This window comes from Lycorma delicatula, chromosome 13, assembly GCF_047948215.1.
Source record: "Lycorma delicatula isolate Av1 chromosome 13, ASM4794821v1, whole genome shotgun sequence".
NCBI classification, from domain to species: domain Eukaryota; kingdom Metazoa; phylum Arthropoda; class Insecta; order Hemiptera; family Fulgoridae; genus Lycorma; species Lycorma delicatula.
In genome coordinates, this window is record NC_134467.1 from 37862730 (window position 1) to 37885308 (window position 22579).

At 30.2% G+C, this 22579-nt stretch overlaps 1 protein-coding gene across 4 annotated transcripts in view; it reads right to left on the minus strand.

The window, feature by feature from the left end:
* Nucleotides 1-22579, minus strand: part of DNAlig3 (DNA ligase 3) — a 266939-nt gene that overhangs the window by 44723 nt on the left and 199637 nt on the right. For all 4 annotated transcript variants that reach the window (XM_075380964.1, XM_075380965.1, XM_075380967.1 and 1 more), the window contains one exon: nt 6656-6762. In XM_075380964.1, coding sequence (XP_075237079.1) covers nt 6656-6762 — 107 coding nt within the window. The remainder of the gene's footprint in view (nt 1-6655; nt 6763-22579) is intronic.

The window sequence follows — 22579 nt, forward strand, 5'->3', positions numbered from 1 at the left end:
TTTCAATGAACTTTCTATAGTTAAAAATCAACACACCTATATACACATATCTAAAAATCTTTAAAAGTTAATGTTTACTATATAAATGCAAACCTTTTACATGTTAATGTATTTAGCCTTGTTTAAATGTTAATAATAAAAAATTTTTATTGTATAAAACGAATGTTATTAATTTATTTTTAAAATTTAATGCGACTGAAAAATTAATAAATCAGAAGTTTTGAAGAACGATACATGCTTGTGCATCTGATGAGGTTAATGATTTAAATTAATTAAAAAGATGAAGTGAAGCAACAAAACAATTTTTCCTACACAATTTTTCCCTTCTACCTGTCCTTCCAATATTAAAGCGACTATTCCAGGATGTCTTAGTATGTGGCCTATAAGTCTGTCTCTTCTTTTAACTATATTTTTCCAAATGCTTCTTTCTTCATCTATTTGCCGCAATACCTCTTCATTTGTAACTTTATCCACCCATCTGATTTTTAACATTCTCCTATAGCACCGAATTTCAAAAGCTTCTAATCTTTTCTTCTCAGATACTCCGATCGTCCAAGTTTCACTTCCATATAAAGCGACACTCCAAACATACACTTTCAAAAATCTTTTCCTGACATTTAAATTAATTTTTGATGTAAACAAATTATATTTCTTACTGAAGGCTCGTTTAGCTTGTGCTATTTGGCATTTTATATCGCTCCTGCTTCGTCCATCTTTAGTAATTCTACTTCCCAAATAACAAAATTCTTCTACCTCCATAATCTTTTCTCCTTCTATTTTCACATTCAGTGGTCCATCTTTGTTATTTGTACTACATTTCATTACTTTTGTTTTGTTCTTGTTTATTTTCATGCGATAGTTCTTGCGTAGGACTTCATCTATGCCGTTCATTGTTTCTTCTAAATCCTTTTTACTCTCGGCTAGAATATCTATATCATCAGCAAATTGTAACATCTTTATCTTTTCACCTTGTACTGTTACTCCGAATCTAAATTGTTCTTTAACATCATTAACTGCTAGTTCCATGTAAAGATTAAAAAGTAACGGAGATAGGGAACATCCTTGTCGGACTCTCTTTCTTATTACGGCTTCTTTCTTATGTTCTTCAATTGTTACTGTTGCTGTTTGGTTCCTGTACATGTTAGGAATTGTTCTTCTACCTCTGTATTTGAACCCTAATTTTTTTAAAATGCTGAACATTTTATTCCAGTCTACGTTATCGAATGCCTTTTCTAGGTCTATAAACGCCAAGTATGTTGGTTTGTTTTTCTTTAATCTTCCTTCTACTATTAATCTGAGGCCTAAATTTGCTTCCCTTGTCCCTATACTTTTCCTGAAACCAAATTGGTCTTCTCCTAACACTTCCTCCACTCTTCTCTCAATTCTTCTGTATAGAATTCTAATTAAGATTTTTGATGCATGACTAGTTAAACTAATTGTTCTGTATTCTTCACATTTATCTGCCCCTGCCTTCTTTGGTATCATTACTATAACACTTTTTTTGAAGTCTGACGGAAATTCCCCTTTTTCATAAATATTACACACCAGTTTGTATAATCTATCAATCGCTTCCTCCTCACCTGCACTGCGCAGTAATTCTACAGGTATTCCATCTATTCCAGGAGCCTTTCTGCCATTTAAATCTTTTAATGCTCTCTTAAATTCAGATCTCAGTATTGTTTCTCCCATTTCATCCTCCTCAACTTACTCTTCTTCCTCTATAACACCATTTTCTAATTCATTTCCTCCGTATAACTCTTCAATATATTCCACCCATCTATCGACTTTACCTTTCGTATTATATATTGGAGTACCATCTTTGTTTAACACATTATTAGATTTTAATTTATGTACCCCAAAATTTTCCTTAACTTTCCTGTATGCTCCGTCTACTTTACCAATCTTCATTTCTCTTTCCACTTCTGAACACTTTTCTTTAATCCACTCTTCTTTCGCCAGTTTGCACTTCCTGTTTATAGCATTATAGCAAGAAAACAAAATATTAAAATTCTTTACTTAATGTTGAGATGATCTAAGCAGAGAAATAATAAAAGAAATAGGATATAAGCAGGTAAATCTACAATCTAGAAATAAAAAACGAATATCTATCTAAATAAATGACAGAAAAAAGAATGTAAAATTTATTTTGTTTATATTTTGTTTAATAAACTATATTTTTAATCATGAAATCATGGCATAAAACTCAATAATATCCCATTAAATTTATAGATTCTTAAATACATATATATATAAAAAATGAAGGAAATGATAACAGAAAACAATATGGTTTCAGGAAGAGAAGGGAGACAAATGTTGCAATACATTGGGGGAGGCAAACAGAATATAAATGAAGTGTAGAACACCAGTCTCCACGATCTAGTAAATACTGGTGTTTTTTGGTGGTTCAGTTTCAATTAACCACACATCTCGGGAACGGTCAACCTGAGACTGTATAAGACTAAACTTCATTTACATTCACACATATCATCCCCTGAAGTAATACCTTACAGTGTTCCGGTGGCTAAACAGAAAAACAGAAAGGCAAACAGAAAGAGATAAAGGAATAAATGTATTACAGAAAAAGCATTTGAGCGTGGATAAATTACGGTAATGTAGAAGCCAATTAGTAGATTGGAAAGATAAAAAATTAATTAAACAAGAGTTCCTAAATTTAAAAAAAACAGTTATGAAACTAAACATTGGTGATTAACCGAGTGGTTTGACCCATAAAGAAGTGGAACACGACTGCCTATCACCAATCTTGTTTAATATGTATGTTAACAACACGATCAATTGTTTTCTCGTAAAATATGAAGGAATCCACTTTTATTGGTTAAAAAGTTCAAAGACACCGCACAGACCTAGCCATGAGATGGATAAGAACACTGTCCTTACCAGTTGTTCAATGTTTGGATTTATGCTGGTGAGCTTAAACCTAAGATTAATTTTAGAAACAAGCATCAAATCATTTTTCAGCTTTGTTTTTAATTAGTGAATTTCATTTAAACCTCTCACATAGATATGTGAAAGAAAAATTAATTATAATTTTTAAAGCGATTTGTATAGTTCATTATAATCAATTTTCACTAGGGATGAGATAAAAAATTAACCATTTCTTCTGCCTGAAATTTTATTTTAAATATGGTGTCATTCAAAAGTTCAATTAACTGTTCTCCTTCATTCGACGGTAGCTTGTTAATTTCAATATAACAATGGGAAAGATTGCTAACCAATAAAAATTCATCATCTTTACTAATTGGCAAGTAATTTTCAAATTTCGACTTCAGATTTTCTTGATGGGAACATAAAACATTGGAGAAATCTTTTTCAGTACTGAGATCATTTACTATTACAAAAGAAAATAAGTTTAGAAATAGTGAACAATTTTTTTTTGTTTTATACAACTGAACTGCAAACCAAGTTTCATTTCAAATCCTTTATTTTACCATGAATATTGAGGACAGTCAAAGAATTACCTGGAAGAGTGAGATTTAATTCGTTTAGTTTTGAAAATATATCTGAAAAATAGGCCAATATACTTGTCAGCAATAAATGGTGTACATATAATTATTATTGATTTTTTTAATAAATATTAGTGCTTCCCGCCGTAATTCAGGAGCCTTGCAAATACCCTGCACCATGAGAACTAGTGAACTTTAAATGAAGAAGCTGTTTATGCTTTCTACTCATGCCACAGCATATTAATGAAGACAAGTCTGCCATTTAGAAGCTTTGTCTTAAATAAAACTTATTAATGCTTTCTAACATCGCTTTGAATTTAGATGGCAACGTTTGGCTGGCAAGGTTTCCTGGTGAAAGAAATAGCGAGTCTACATAATATCAAGAGCCATGTCTTTTGTCTTTGATTAAAAAACACTTTGCCTTCCACTGAATGAATGAGTTTTGTCAAAACAAAAATTTATACATACTTTACAAACAATTTCAAATTCTTATATACAGAGTGATTCAAAACTACACAGTAATCTCTAGAGAGCTGATTCTATAGCTAAAAATAGGAAATAAAGGTCATATAAACATAGGCCTGAAAATGCTTCATTAGTGAGTCATGGCTAGTGAAGGATTTCACCTGGATTTTGGTTTCATGGGAAAATGAAAACTTCCTGAAATACTGGGAGGGTAAATTAAGGGATGAATTTAGTTATTTTTTGGGTTTCAGGTTTTTGACCAGAAAATATTTGTCCTCAGTTAGTTAGTAACTAACTGAGGTACTAACTGTACCTCAGTTAGTTAAAAATATCTGAAGTAAAACACAAAAATTGGAGGTAAAAATAACATGTTTTTGTGTTTACTGTAAGAAAACTTTATTAAATGGTTAATTCAGTTTTATTTTTTTTTCAATTAGAAATGTAAAAAATTGAATTTTGAAAAGATTCGTGTAAATACTTAAGAAAAAATTGAATACAGGATATTGAAATATAATTTTATTAAAAAAACAAAACAGACTGAACTGCGAAAAAAATTTTAACAGCATGAAATAACTAATTTTTGTCCATTCCATTAGACCATTTTGTTTCCACTAGATCAACCCAGGTTGGTCTTGTGGAAATATTCCAGTACTGGAAAATTTCATGTACACCCTTGCTGAGATTTTGGTTCAATTATCATAAATCAAAATTCCAAGTTAACTTTGCTAACATTTACAGAAACCAGACAGCATCAGTAATAATTGAAGAACATAAGAAAGGGAGTCTTACAAGGATGTTCCCTCTTCCCGTTACTTTTTAATCTTTACATATAACTAGCAATTAATGATTTTAAAGAACAATTTTAATCCGGAGTAACAGTACAAAGTGAAAAGATAAAGATGCTTTTTTTGCTGATGATATAGTAATTCTAGCTAAGAGTAAAAAGGATTTAGAAGAAACAATGAACGGCATGGCATGGATGAAGTTCTTACGCAAGGACTACCGTATGAAAATAAACAAGAATAAAACAAAAGTAATGAAATGTTGTAGAAATAACGAAGATGGACTACTGAACATAAAAATAGGAAGAGAAAAGATTATGGAGGTAGAAGAATTTTGTTATTTGGGAAGTAGAATTACTAAAGATGGACGAAGCAGGAGCGATATAAAATGGCGAAAAAGCCAGGTGAAACGAGCCTTCAGTCAGAAATATAATTTATCTACATCAAAAATTAATTTAAATGTCAGGAAAATTTTTTTGAAAGTATATGTTTGGGGCATAGCTTTATATGGAAGTGAAACTTGGACAATTGTAGTACCTGAGAAGAAAAGATTAGAAGCTTTCGAAATGTGGTGCTATAGGAGAATTTAAAAAATCAGATGGGTGGATAAAGTGACAAATGAAGAGGTATTGCGGCAAATAGATGAAGAAATAAGCATTTGGAAAAATATAGTTAAAAGAAGAGACAGACTTATAGGCCACATATTAAGGCATCCTGGAATAGTCGCTTTAATATTGGAAGGACAGGTAGAAGGAAAAAATTGTGTAGGCAGGTAACATTTGTAATATGTAAAACAAATTGTTAGGAATGTAGGATGTAGGGGGTATACCAAAATGAAATGACTAGGACTAGATAGGGAATCTTGGAGAGCTGCATCAAACCAGTCAAATGACTGAAGACAAAAAATAAGTTAACTTGTCTTGTTTTCAAAAACCTTTTCTTTTTTTTTAATAGCTAATCTTCACTAGATATTTCTTTAATAGCATTAACACACCACTGATACAATATCAGACTCTCACATAATTTTCCACCGTTAGCATTACTTTCATGAAATGTATGATGAAGAAATTCCTCTATTTTTAATAATTAAAACCAGTTTTTCATAATTTATTTAACACTAGAGATGACACTGAATGTCTACCACATAAGAAGAATTTTAACTTGTAGAAGTTATAAAATCTAAAAGATACAAAAATAAAAATTACATTTCTTAAGTGTGCCAAACAAATGTATACATATAAAAAAGTATTTGTAATAGTAATCGCCTTTCATTTTTCGTTGAGAATAGAATAAATTAGTATAATAAATTTCATAAAATGTCAGTTTTATGAGAAAAAGGAATAGATGCTTGCAGCATGAAATTTCCAAACTCTATAAATAGTGTTTAACCCAAGTTATTACATTAGATAACCTGTTTTGTTTTTTTAATTCAATGTTATAGTGCATATTAAATAATTCTCTAGAATTTGATTTTTTCGTCTTATTGTACTAATGCTCAATCTAAAGGTTCAAAATGGCAGATTTTGAGGACCATTTGTAGTCCACAGATCACAGTCTGAGAAATACAATAATAATATACATACAAATATTTTTAAAATTTATTAAACAGAATGATACCTTAAAATTATTACGCATTAAGCAATTACTTTCAGATCAATAAAAAAACCTTTTCATTTAAAAATCTTTCTGACCTGATTATCAATACCTTCCAAATATCAAATAGTATAAAATCAACAAGCACAATCTGATTGGTCATTGAATAAATTATTCAATTCCATAATTAAGGAGTTTTCTAACCTTTATTAAAATCGGTGTCATTGACGACAGTACCAGTGGAGATACTCCAAAGAAGAAGATGCTGATTAGCAATGAGAGGTCTTTCAAAAGGAAAAACAAGTCTAATTTGAAAGTCAATTGTTAAATAATTTTTAAATTTATATAACTTACCCTACTGAACAGCTTAATAAGTTGCTTAGATTGCAAGTTGTAAGTTCTTTTAACAAAACCAGGTAATAATAGACGTAACCACATTATCAAATCACTTTTAAAACCCTCTGAAAAAAAAAAATTAATATTAGTTGCCTTAGAATGGGAAAATACAGTGATAAAGAGTCAGAGAGAAATTTCACACAATTTTAAAATTATTAACTGGTCTTAAATAGGGAGAAAAGCATTATCGTTGAAAAAAATAATAAGGGACACTATAAAGAAAAAATGGAAAGGCACAACATGAATAGAAGATATAATTTTTTGGCATATAAAACTACTGCAGAATTTTACCAATATACAAGAAGAATTTAATTAAAAAATAGATGACCTACAAAAAAAAAGCTAAATCAGCTACTGAAATTATTGATGCCTGATGGTTGATGCCAAAAAATTAAAACCAAATTTGTGGTAATTAAATTTGTATATTAAAAAATTAACAAAAGAACTATGCACGTTTTTATTTTAAAAAATCTGATATTTAAGAATGTCTATTTTTATGATTTATAAAAACGTAAACCTGAACTTCTTATTTTTAAAAAATCATGTATTTTGTTTTTCAAATTGGCTACATGAACAATCTTTATTTTTCATGAGGTTTTAATAATCTTTTGCCATCTCTCAGTCATAATTTTTCTTAATCTTTTTCTGTATTCTTCTGTTGTTTCCTTTTTTTTTTCTTGAACTACTTTAAATTTTTTTAACTCTTGTACTTTTTTGAAAATTTCCCTCTGTGAAATTTCTTCTTTTCTTATTTTGATCTCTTGGAAATCCTTTCCCATCTCTAGAAGCCATTGTTTTCCATTTTTTGTTATTTACATTTTCAAATTTACTACACATTTCCTCATTTTATCTTAAAATATTTTATTATTTTCACACTTCGGAACTAATATTTTTCTTTCCTTTTTCAAAATATTTTCTACTCTTTATAGTTTGTTTAATGTTAAATTTTCTGCCAAATAAGAACTTTTAGGTTTTATAATTGTGCTGTAATGTCTGAATTTTGGATTGTAAGAAATCGAGTGTTTATTACAAAGATTTTTGGTTAGTTGGAAATCCATTTCCATTTCCATTTGGTCCAAACTGACCAAAAGTAAGTTTATCTAGTCCATTTATCTGGATTGCTTCACCTAGATATTTAATTTCTTTTGTCTTCAGTCATTTGACTGGTTTAATCCAGCTCTCTAAGTTTCCCTATCTAGTGCTAGTCGTTTAATTTCGGTATACCCCCTACATCCTACATTCCTAACAATTTGTTTTACATATTACAAACGTTGCATGTATACACAATTTTTTCCTTCTACCTGTCCCTCCAATATTACAGCAACTATTCCAGGATGCCTTAATATGTGGCCTATAAGTCTGTCTCTTTTTTACCTATATTTTTCCAAATGCTTCTTTCTTCATCTATTTGCTGCAACACCAATTCAATTGTCACTTTGTCCATCCATCTGATTTTTAACATTCTCCTATAGCACCGCATTTCAAAAGCTTCTAATATTTTCTTCTCAGGTACTCCAATCGTCCAAGTTTCACTTCCATATAAAGCTATGCTCCAAACATATACTTTTAAAAATGTTTTCCTGACATTTAAGTTAATTTTTGATGTAAACAAATTATATTTCTGACTGAAGGCTCGTTTCGCCTGTACTATTCGGCATTTTATGTTGCTCCTGCTTCGTCCATCTTTAGTAATTCTACTTTCCAAATAACAAAATTCCTCTACCCCTATAATCTTTTCTCCTCCTACTTTCACATTCAGTGGTCCATCTTTGTTATTTCTACATTACTTTCTTTTTGTTCTTGTTTATTTTCATGCGGTAGTTCTTGTATAGGACTTCATCCATGCTATTCATTGTTTCTTCTAAATCCCTTTTACTCTCAGCTAGAATTACTATATCATCACCAAATCGTAGCATCTTTATCTTTTCACCTTGTATTGTTACTCCGAATCTAAATTGTTTATCATTAACTGCTAGTTCTATGTAAAGATTAAAAAGTAATGGGGATAGGGAACATCCTTGTTGCACTCCCTTTCTTATTACGGCTTCTTTCATATGTTCTTCAATTATTACTGTTGCTGTTTGGTTCCTGTAAATGTTAGCAATTTTCTTCTATCTCTGTATTTGAACCTTAATTTTTTTTAAATGCTGAACATTTTATTTCAGTCTACATTACAGAATGCCTTTTCTAGGTCTATAAATGCCAAGTATGTTGGTTTGTTTTTCTTTAATCTTGCTTCTACTATTAATCTGAGGCCTAAAATTGCTACCCTTGTTCTTATACTTTTCCTGAAACCAAATTGGTCTTCTCCTAACACTTCTTCCACTCTCCTCTCAATTCTTCCGTATAGAATTCTAGTTAAGATTTTTGATGCATGAAATTTAAAAATACTTAAGTACTTAAAAAAAAAAAAAATAACTTCCACCAATATATTTTTAGGTTTCCTTTTTTATGAAATAAAAAGTAAAAGATAGATTTTCTATTATATTCTATAAATAATAGAAAATATTAAATTATAGATTTAACTAATAAGAAATCAAAAATATCTAATATACGATATCATTCTTAGAAATGGTGGTAAAACACTCTGATGAACTCCATCAGACGCAAATGGTCTGTTGGTTGACTATTTCCTTTACTGATTGCATCTGTAATATCATTTTGGAAATTTCTAGTACCAGAAAGACAGTAGGCCCTATTTACCTGTGGTATTCGAGAACTTTATTTATATTTGAAAGCTTCACAAAAAGCAAAAAAACTTTTTAACAAAAAAATATTTTTTATTCTTGAATAAAATATAAGATCTGTGGAATGAAAGCAAAGTCTTCTAAAATCTTGTTGAAATCTTACATGGAAAGGGATCTAAAAAAAAAATCATAATTTTATTTGTTACTATATTTTGTAACGGTCATTATAGAGATTAAAAAAAGAGGAATCCCTAAGGATAAAGATTCTGTATCTTTCCATGCCAAACAAAAAGATTGATTATTTCGTCTAATTATTATTATTAATATTAACAAATGCATTATTTATATAGGCAATTTAAAATATTAATGTAAATAAGTTAAAAAAAAAAGAGAATATATAAAACCAACAAGAATTATAAACAAAATTCACTGAAAATAACAAAACAAAATATAAAGCAATAATTTAAAAAAAAAAAATCAAATAATTTTTTTTGTTTTTGACCCCAAATAGAGAAAATTGCTTACACGACACATACACACACATACAATAAATTTTTATGATTTCTAAGAAGCTTATTTTCATTATCTCATAATTTAACAAAAAAAAAAAAAAAAATTGTTAATAATTACAATAAAATGTTAACACTTTTTTATAACGAACAAATAAATAAATAAGATAAGAAACTAATAAAGTCGATGCTAATTGGTAATATAAAAAAATATAATTTAATCAGTTTATTTGTAAGTTTCTAATTTTTTTTGACAATACGATAAAATAATGACATGGTTAAACTCTGTGCCATATATGGTACAATAATTTGCAGTTAGTTGTCAATATATATATATATAAAAGATGTATATTGTAAAAAAGTGTTACCATTACAGTATACAACCTTGGAAAGAAGTTTATCAACTTTAATTATGATTAATTTTTCTTAATTCATGTACAGTATGTAGTTATCAATTTTTTTATATGTAACGATATCGGTTTTGAAACAAGCCTTAATTTAAATTCTTTTCTTATTTGTAATTTTATTATATTTTCATTGTTGCCAACATTAGAAAATTAAATTCATAATTTAAAAGAAATTAACTTTTGGCCGTTAGATATAACCAAGCAAAACGATATTGCACTATAGATGAACTGATGAAAAAATTAATCTTATGTAAATTTTCAGAAAAAATGTACATGAAAATTTTTTTTTTTTTGTCTTCAGTTATTTGACTGGTTTGATGCAGCTCTCCAAGATTCCCTATCTAGTGCTAGTCGTTTCATTTCAGTATACCCTCTACATCCTACATCCCTAACAATTTGTTTTACATATTCCAAACGTGGCCTGCCTATACAATTTTTTCCTTCTACCTGTCCTTCCAATATTAAAGCGACTATTCCAGGATGCCTTAGTATGTAGCCTATAAGTCTGTCTCTTCTTTTAACTATATTTTTCCAAATGCTTCTTTCTTGATCTATTTGCCACAATACCTCTTCATTTGTCACTTTATCCACCCCCTGATTTTTAACATTCTCCTATAGCACCGCATTTCAAAAGCTTCTAATCTTTTCTTCTCAGATACTCCGATTGTCCAAGTTTCACTTCCATATAAAGCGACACTCCAAACATACAATTTCAAAAATCTTTTCCTGACATTTAAATTAATTTTTGATGTAAACAAATTATATTTCTTACTGAAGGCTCGTTTAGCTTGTGCTATTCGGCATTTTATATCGCTCCTGCTTCGTCCATCTTTAGTAATTCTACTACCCAAATAACAAAATTCTTCTACCTCCATAATCTTTTCTCCTCCTATTTTCACATTCAGTGGTCCATCTTTGTTATTTCTACTACATTTCATTACTTTTGTTTTGTTCTTGTTTATTTTCATGCGATAGTTCTTGCGTAGGACTTCATCTATGCCGTTCATTGTTTCTTCTAAATCCTTTTTACTCTCGGCTAGAATTACTATATCATCAGCAAATTGTAGCATCTTTATCTTTTCACCTTGTACTGTTACTCCGAATCTAAATTGTTCTTTAACATCATTAACTGCTAGTTCCATGTAAAGATTAAAAAGTAACGAAGATAGGGAACATCCTTGTCAGACTCCCTTTCTTATTACGGCTTCTTTCTTATGTTCTTCAATTGTTACTGTTGCTGTTTGGTTCCTGTACATGTTAGCAATTGTTCTTCTATCATGAAAATTAAAATACATTAAAATAACCTACAAAAAATTTTATAACCTGGTACATTTACATTGAAAAATGCTTAAAGACAAATGCTTAATAAAGACAAAAGTAATACACTACAATACAGTTATAACACCAATGCACTTATGCGGCAGAAATACTCTTCCACTGAACGAATAATCAAAGATAGATACTCCAGAAAAACGAAAGAAGAACTGGAAAAATTTGCAACAATAAAAAGTACCACAAAAGATGGGCAGTGGTGGATTCTGCCCAACAGTCGTGTACAAAGAGTTAGAACCCATTACTTATACCATGCGTGAGAGGAGACTAGGATTCTTTGGACATATCATGAGGGCAAGATTCAAGACTACTGAACCAGCTAGCACAGTACAATTACGACTTGAAAAACACCAAGACAGGATGCAGGTAGATCAGAAAAGAAGAGGATCTGAAGGAAATTGGCCTTACACAAGTAAGAACCACAGATACGATAAAATTAAATAACAAAATAAAAAACAAAAACAATTGCTTCACACTCACGAGAAAAAACTCACAATACAAATATTTTCAACACATTTGAATAAATTTACATGTAAATTTTGTTGTTAAGAACTAGAACATGTTTTTAATATAATTGATATCAAATTTAATACCAACTGAAGATGCAAGATACTGCAAAAACTAGTTATTGGAAATAATATGATAAATTTAACTTATATAATTACTGTGCTTTGTTGGTTTATATTTCACATAACTTAATATAAAAAAATATATATATATACACACACACATATATATGTATCTGTATATCTGATATATATACATACAGATGTCCCAGGAAATGTTGGTCTATCTTAAGGACTGATTCAAGACATCAAAGTAAAACAAAATCATGGGGTCAAATTCCCTAACTTGATTTTTTTCCCTCTGTCCCCATTTTGTATTTCTTCTTTTTTTTTTAATAAAAATTTATGTATTAATGATAGACTTCGATATTTTAATGATATTTGGCAATCTAATAATAACCTACTAAAGAAGTAAGTTTGAAAATTTTCTTTTCTAAATTCCAAAATGGCAACAATTTAAAGTTTTTTATCATTAATATCTCTGTAACCATTAACTTTATAAAATTATGTTTAATTAAATAAAATATTAAGCTTTTTATTTTAAACGAAATCATTTAATTTTTTCAAAATCAGTTGATAAATAGCTGAAATCTTTAAAATGGGTTGCAAAAATTTTACAGCTTCATAATTTTGTCCCTTTTTTCACTTAATAATAATAGAAATTATTAATTCAATTAGTTAATTAAGAAAGAACAATTACAAAATTAAAAAACTGCATAATTTTTGTGAAAGATTTCAACCTGGTTATCAACTAATTTAAACAAATGAGATGACATTTTGTAAAACACGTAACTTTTTATCTTATAAATTATAATCTGATAAAACAAATAATTCAAGAGTTATTAATGAATAAAAAATTTAAATGGTCAATTGGGAATTTTCAAACTTATTTTGTAGAAGATTTATTGGGTACGTATACCAAATCAACCATTAACCATTTCTATAAAGGAAAAAAATTTTTAATTGTATAATTTTTTACTTTTTTTCAATTTTATCACAAAATTTCATGTAAACATGTTTAAAAGTTTTCTATTTGAAAGTTTTAGGAATCATCAGTCACGACAGGAGATGGTAATCGAGTTTAACATTCTGCTCTACAAACGTAATCATAATGTATGTTTATCCAGTGATATATTTACAAAAACTTCTAAAAAATAACTGAATTAAAATTAAATGATACATTCTGTTTATATAATAATAATAATAATAATAATAAAAATTATAATAAATAAAATATTATGAAAAGTATAGAGATTTTCGTATGTAATAAATGAAACTGTGAATTTATTTTTATAATGCAAATTCATCTCATGATTTTTAAAATCATTTTTAAAAATTATTTTTTACTATAATATAAATATAATAATAACTAAATATATATAAAACATAAATCTAAATATAGTAACTAAATCTATATAACAGGAATCTGGAAATATATAAAAAAAATTACCGAACACCATACACTAAGAAACTGTTATCTTACACTTAGATCATGACATTTTGCAAAATGTTTTTCTTACCATTCAGCAGAATGTAGAGGTACGTTACACAAAGAACAAATTGAAAAAGGTTGAGATTCCACCTTACTCATATTAAAAAATTCAGATGTACAGCACTTATCAGTAAAAACAGGCCATTGGGCGCACCCAAATTTCACAAACACACATCCTTCATAACCGAATACCCTGACTATTCATTTTTTCTGAAGACGAAGCAGCTTGAGGTTCTTGAACAGCCGATCTCTTTCTAGGTTTCTGAGTTTTGATATCTTTGACTGCAATCAAACTCAGAGCAATTTTCTATCGAACTTTCAGCAGATGTTTTTACAAACATTTCACAATAAACAACATATGCATTAAAAAATGCAATGCCCAAAAAAATCCTGCGCTACTATTTTCTGGCTTTTTATCAGTATCATAGAGTACACAGTATCCATCAACTTGATCATTACCACTCGTAAATTTATTATAATCATCCATCACTAATGGACAGGGATTACTTTTCCCAGTCCCATTTTCTGGGTGCGTTTCACTTCAATTTTTTCAGTTCCATGATAATTCAAAATAAAATTTATTACCTTATTATCATGCCATGTAAAAAAAGATAATCTGAGGTCTGATACCTGGTAATCATAATCTACTCTGTTCATTTCTTTAATTGAGGTCATATTATCAGGTAATCCCTTGTGATTGTAATTCATACTACCAAGTTTTCACATTTTAATTTTTCAATTGGTGCCACAGAATTGAAATGGTTAATAAAAACATACCATCCGCTTTGATCCCTAAACTTTTTAATTGTTAAATTCAGAAAAACATATTCACCAACTCAAAATTTTCAAACTCTTTTTGCAGAATGTTATTTTTCCATTGATAAATATCAAAGTTGAAAATGTAGCCTTTGAAATCAGCAATACAAGATAATTTTTAACAAGTGGTGGTCCGGCGATCGCGCCTCATGGACTAAGCGGCTTATACCCGACTTAAACGCATGGATTGACTGAAGACATGGCGAGACAAGTTATTACATCATAAAGTGCTTAGTTTGTCACGGTGCTTTCGAGACCTATTTGCACAGGTTTAAACCCCCGATGCATCTACTGCGACGGAGTAGACGACGCTGAACATACCATCTTTGTATGCAGCGAATGGCGAGCTCAGCGAGTACTCACCGGCTTAGGCCGGAAGGTTTCCTCACCTTTATTCTGGCTTCCGAGGCTAACTGGCGTAAGTTCGAGGTCTTCGCGGTCGACATCATGACTTCCAAGGAGGGTGATGGGAGACGACAGGGATATTAGCATAGGGAAGATGGGTGGACAGCCCCACACGTGAGGAGTCGCACGCTTAGGTGAGTGGCTTCCAATGATCGGGTGGGGACTCCATGGGCTTATAGGATGGCAATAAGTTAAGACTGAGTCCCGGTCTCTAGCGGACGGCTCAGGAATAACACAGTCGGGCCGTTACCGTTCGTTGGGGATTAGAGGCAGGCACTTAAAAGATCCGACAGGGTGAGCTGACCTGAGAGACACTCTCTCAGGCTGAGTTCTACTTAGCTGTAAATCCGACTCGAGGGAGTAAAAAAAAAACTAGGGTTTAAAAAAAAAGTCTATCCTGTAGGTAAAAACTTCTTATGAACAATGCCATTACTATCGAAGAAACAAATTAGCACAGTTTTGATTTGCTCATTTTTGCTTTTTTGGGATGTGGTGAGTTTGAAGTGTGCCACTCTTTGTTCTGGCATTTTGTTTCTGGATCGTAGTCAAATATCGAAATTCATCACCAGTAATACGATTTTTTAGAAAATCAGGATCAGTTTCATTTCACCCTAGAAGATCGTGGTACACTTCCACCCAGTGTTTTTTCTGTTCAATAGTGAGGTTTTTGGGACCAATTCTGAACAAACTTTTTTCATGTCCAATTTGTTTGTCAAAATTTGATGGACTGTGGTATGGTTCAAATTCAATTGTTCTGCAATCGTTCTGACAGTTGTACCATATCAAGTCTCTGATTCGCTCAACATTGTCACTTTTTGACATTAACAGTCTTCCAGAGGATGGATTGTCCGCAACTGATTCCCAACCATCTGAAAATGGTTTAAACCACCTTAAAACTTGGGCACATCACCAAGAATCATCTCCATATGCCCTTTTCAATTTTGAAAAAGTTTCAGTAACATTCTCATTGAGTTTAACACAAAACTTGATTGCACAACGTTGTTCATAATTAGCATCATTCATTTTTGTAACGCACAACAAAAACTTGCTTCACGAAAAGTTTATTTATGTCTCACGCAGCAACAATTGACTAAAAATATTAATACCTAATATAAATCAGCTGTTCATATAACATATACTTACTAGTAACTTTACAGTGTTGCCACTTTGGCTGCCAAAAAAAAAACTAGTCTCATTACTTTATTTACAGACCTTGTATATACTGGGTACAGAAATACAACAGTTTATTAAAAAAAAAAAAATAAATAAATAAAGAATAAAGCCTAAACAAAAAGTTATTACATTTATTCTTCGGTTTTATATTTTAATATTATTATTTCCTACTGAATAGAGTTATTCATTACAATGCATTTTTATGTGAACTTAATGACTGTGCACAATTACATACTAATCTTAATGAAGAATTCAAGTCATTTCTTATTTTTTATTATAAGTTCATTACGATGATGTTTTTTATTTTAGAGACTGAGTACAGGATATTTGAGAGAAACTTGTTTCTCATGTTAGATTGCTTGCATGCGCACTGTTTTGATCCAGTTCATTAGAATAAACAACAATAATTTATTTTTATTACAAAAGTTTTTAGGAGATAATAGATCGTTTTAAAATTAATTTAAGATAATAAACTTTAATTAAATATAAATTATTTTTAATTAAATTATTAATTTAGGCAAAACAAAAGATATATAATAATAGCAGTAAAGTTTAAATAACTAAATATAATCCCAGATAGCTGAAGATAAATACACATAATTAAACATTCCGCAGTAAAATCTGTAGTAAAATAATGAAATTAAATCTCAAGCAATGGAAATGGCATATTCTTTGTGTAAATGTAATAAAATAATACTATAAATAAGAAAGAATGGTAAGATGAAAGAGAAAATGTAATGCAAACAATGAGAAACCAAACATTTCATAAACTGAAAAAGGAAAATAACAATATTAATAATAATAAATGTTAATATTAATATTAATAGAATATTAATTGAGCTGTAATTGTTCTTTTTTGTTTTTTAAGCAGTTTTCAGAAAATTAATCAAACACTAATTTTTACAACACATACTTTGTTCAAGAAGTGCCAAAATAATTGAATAATCTTTAAATCAAAAACAAAACAAAAATAAAGACCTAAATTCTCTCTCTCTCATTCTCTCTCTTTTCTATTCATATGTATTATACAGATGAACTTAAAAAAAAACAAATGGTTTCATATTTCAAAACTGAGGGATACTCGAGATAGAAACAAGTATGTATCTAAATACTTAATAACATTACTAATTTATTGTGCATCTGTAATTTTTGCATACCATTTTGGATCCATCATATTCAATCAAATGCTTTTTAAATATGAAGGTACAGTTTGATTCAGTGTGGTAGATCCAAGATGGTGGAAAAAATTAAAAATATGCCATAACGTAATAGTTTGCTACTATTAATAGAACTGCAGAACATTGCAAATAAAATTGGCCTCAAAATTTCCTTTGAAAAGACCGAAGTTATGCTCTAAAAACCATCGATTATAAACGGTAACAAAAATCAAAATAGTAACACAATTTAAATACCTAGGAGAAATAGTAACAAACAACTTAAACTAAAAAAAACCTCAATCCAAATAAGAAGAAACAAACTAGCTGAACCTCAAAAATTTACCTGGTACATTTACAATGAAAAATGCTTATCAATAAAAGACAAAAGTAATACACTACAACACAGTTATAAAACCAGACACACCTAAGCGGTAGAAACACTCTTCCACCTGAACGAACAATCAAAAATAGATTGACTCCAGAATAACTAGACTCCAGAAAAACTGGAAGAATCTGCAACAATAAAAAGTACCACAAAAGTCTGACAGTGGTGGATTGTGCCCAACAAAGTTGTGTACAAAGAGTTTGAACTCATCGGTGATACCATGCGTGAGAGGAGACTAGGATTCTTTGGAAATATCATGAGGACAAGATTCAAGTCTACTGAAAACCAGCTAGCACAGTACAATTGCGACTCGAAAAACACCAAGACAGGATGCAGATAGATCAGAGAAGGATCTGAAGGAAATTATTACCTTACACCAGTATACACCACAGATAAGATAAAATTAAATAAGAAAATATAAAACAAAACCACTTACTTCACACTCACGAGAAAAAACTAACGATACAAACATTTTCAACACTAGAAAGGGCACAAAGGTCGAAATATATGAAAAACTACTGGGAAGGCCCACACAGTCCCATTGAAGAAACTTGGATAACGAATTGACTAAAATGATCATCATATGCGGTCATAAAAGATAATAACAATAAAGTAGTAGTTTTGTAACTAAGTAGATTCAAATTTGTTTCTAACTCCTAGTATCTCTCAGTTTTGAAATATCACGCTGTTTCATTTATTTAATATCACCAAAACACAGTAACAGAAAAAACTAAAAAAACTAATACCAATACTCGACTTTTACAGGATGCCACATCATCAGTTGGTATACAAACTTTATAATGAAATAAAACAAATATTAAAATATTGGTATTAGTATTTTAGGTTTTATCTGTCACTGTATTTTGTTGGTTAAGTCGTCATTTTTTAAAATTAATTAGCACAGTGGTTAATATGTCGATGAATTATTTGCATTTTCAAAAGATATTTTTATATGTATACTAAAACTGTTCTTTGAAAGTTTTAATTGTACGCATGGCCGTCAATTGATTCCCTATCTTTCCATTTGACAGTGCCATTAATAAAGATGATAACTCCTAAACAAAACCCTTCTGTGTATTACAGGTGTTTTTGCTCCAAGGAGGCTGAGAAGGATGGTTTAAAAAATCCTATTCGGCACGCCGGAAAGTGGAGGAGGTAGATTTCACCAGTGCCTAAGTAGGGGATAAAAAAGATTTCCACCTTAAATTTAAGAAAAATTTCAAATTTATTCAATATGACAATGATTGCAAGTGATAAAAGTTTCACATGTTTAGCACACAATAAGTCCCACCTTCTTATAATTCCAGCAAAATTTTGGTCTTCCCTTGCCATAAGGGTTGGTTATATCAAAAATTGTTTCTGACAAAAGTTTTTGGTAATGCTTAGAAGACTAACGACCACTTTAAAATGATTTGATTCTGTGCCAATTAAGGGAGGTATGATTTTTTTATCTTCAAAACCCCATTTTTTCCACCTCCTGGGCCTATGGTTGGTGATATCAAAAAACTTTACTTACATAAGTTTTCGGCCCTTACCCAAAGAATAGTAGGAACTCGATATTTACTTACTAGGAAAGTTATAGTGATATTTTGTTTTTTCAAAAAGCACCCCTCATTTTCATCCCCACGGTCTGATTTTGCCCATTAACGAACTCGATTGAGATTTTGGGTCATTATATTTTATATATCAATTTGAAAGTGATTGGTACAAAATTATGGCAGTTTTCAAGTCCACAAGAAAGTGCAGTATATATACGTAAATATATATACAAATTTACATATAAAATTTTGAACTGACGGTGGTTTTGGGGTCTGGAGGGATGTGAAACGCGAAGATATGTCAAAATTTTCTCAAGTTGAATCATGGTATACCCATTAAAATGGGTAGCTTTCTTATGAAATCTACCTAGTATCCTAATTATGCACAACTGATTTGTAATAATTTGTAAAAGACAAATATATAATTTGAAATTAGTTAAGGCTTTAGAAATATCAATGATCAGGTAGGCATAGAACTAGTTGCACCTAAGAAAACAAACAACTTGTAGAGATATTGAGATATTACTAGGATCCTGAAACATCAACCATGAAAGGCTTCTGTAAGGATGAAGCAAGTTAACAGAAAATTGTAAAGAATTCTAAAAATTACTTGATGTACTTTAAGACTTTAAGAAGATTATTTAGAGGACATCCAAACCCCTGTAGGGGAAGACACCCACCTTGTGACAATTCCGGTCGCCCCCCCCCCCCCGTGTTCCTTGCCCTGATGGGCTTTAACGGGATATTTATATTAAAGCTACGAGATATGGTTTGATGCATCATGCATCAAACTGAACAGCCTAGTAAATTCTCACTATTATGTTTATTGGTCTGGTAAAAATGCTTCTGTAATGTGCAGAAGGAACTTAATGTACCTGAAGTTCATGTTTGGTTTGAGATCACAAAAAATGCAGGATTGGGACATTATTTCTTTTTGACAAAAGTATAATAAGCGATTCATGCCTCAGAATAATGATTAATTTATTTAGAGATGAGTAGAAAAGTGTATGAAATTATTCAAATTACTAAAAAAATTTACATATAATTATTAATGACTAAAAAAAAAAAAAAATTCATAGAAAAAAAAGTGTAAACTGAGATGTTATTCCCAACATATTAAACAATATTTTATTTGAGATCAACTATAATTATAGAAGCCGCACATAGAAACCAAAGATTGACAGTACTAGATAGATAGTAACACTTCATTATGGACTTGATCAAACTTTTGACAAATGGACAGAACACCAAAGAACATTTGAATGGCTACTGTGTTAAAGTGATTGATACATTGCAATTTTTCATTCTCGGTAATTGTTAAAGACAAGGCACTCATATTTTCTTCAAATCCAAATGAATTGGCCTCGATAGGCAACTTGACTTGATAGGCAGAGATAGGCATTCGGTCACTGTGAAGTCCTGATCTGAAACCAATGGATTTCTTTTTTTGGAGTATGTAAAAGACATTGTGTATCAAGAAAAAATCCATTCACTTGATCACCTGCACCAAAATATTGCGGTAGCTGTGGAGGCGGTATTCTTGCAGAATGCTTGTCAGAGTGTAGAATGAGGTGGTGAATAATTGGATTGACACTTGTGGGGCTGTAAGCTGGTGATCATATTGAGTTACATTAAAAAGTAAAGAAACTTTAAACTTTGCACTAGTAATAAACCACTTTGTAATTCTAAATGTAATAGAGTAAATTTAATTTAAAACCCCATGGAGTTTTTTTTTTTTGGACAGCTGGTATATATATATATATATATATATATATATATATATATATATATATATATAGGGAGAGAGGAGAGACAGACAGAGAGATGGTCCTCCATGCCACCTAGCCCAGACTAATAAAAAAAAAAAACTAGATAAAGCGATCAATTTCTACTAATAAAAATAAAATATAACTCAAAAATAAAAAAATGTTTATTGATAAACAATAAACATTTACTGTTCAATTATATAAAAAATTATATTTTTTCTATGAACATACTTTTGGTATAAAGAAACAAATATGTTCATAAATGTAATCCTGACTGAAGGAAATTATCTGACAAACAAAAAATTTCAAATCAGTAAGCAAAATTTGCCTTTAGACCTATTAGCATACACATGAAATTTTCATCTTGGATTGTTTAAAGACAGGCCTTCCAAAAAACTGTGCACCTGCAGTGAAAAAAATTAGCCTTCAAAAATGGCCTCTTCGATAACAGGTACTTATGTGATTATCGTAAGCAATGATAACAAATCATCAATGAAAATGACATACTTTTACATTTAAAATATTTCCTATTCCAGTAGATTCCCATTCCTATTTCCTATTCCCTATAGATTGCAGATCCCATGGAAAGGGGCCACCAGTGAGGTGTGATCTTATCATACCTGGGATTTTATGAGTGTACATATAAAGTTCTCAAGGCTCATAATTTAAGTAAAATTTAACACGAACGTTGGTACTGTTATTGTTCACCTTATAAGAAGTAGGCGTACAAGTGATCCTTTGTATAGGTTTTCCAAGTTCATTTTTTCTGGGTAGTCAATTCTACCTCAAATCCCTGTGTCAGGATGGACAGTAGTCTTTCTTAATCCAATCAATCCCTCCCCCTCTTTGTTTCAATGGCAGAATTATACAACTAGTGTGATTTCCTGCTTTCTTTATCGAATAATTGGGTTCATAATTTCCAATTTATTCATGATCTTATTTAGATATGGATCAGTAGTTAAAATTATGAGGTCAATGGAGTCTTGACTACATCTGAATTTTCTGATTTGTCCTGGAAAAAAGAATAGGATGAAAACTCTTATCTAGACTCAGAATTTGAACTTCCTTCTGCGAAAAACAACTTGTTGAACTGTTTTATGATTCGACATTCAAAATATTCTTTCCTTCATTATTTTTACTGGAGTTTTGGTTCCAATTGGCTGTATACCCTGAAATTTTCAAAAGGACATCTGTTGCGATTTGCCACTACATATCTCTGCAAGGCAACATTTTCTCATCTTGTACATATGAAAAACACATACTGAAACAGATTTAATGTGGGGCCAGATCAACGTCTGAAATTATTCTGTTCTGATCTAGACTTACGGAAGAAAAACAGTATCAGCCATCACATTAGGTAAATATTGAATTCATAACATAAAGCATTCGAAAAGTTGTTGTGTAATGGAATTGTGGAAGTATAATGATGAAACTTTCTTAATTATTACTTTGTATTTTTATTTCATTATTTTATAAAATCGGATATTACAATAACTGAAATAGTTTATAAAAGGCTAAAAATGACCTCATCCAACGTCAATACAACACTGCATACATTTCAGTTTGTTTTCATACATTTTAACCAGCTGAGATACTGGAATGTATCATACGTATGGTGTTATTGTAGTTTTTTATTTGTCAATCATTTG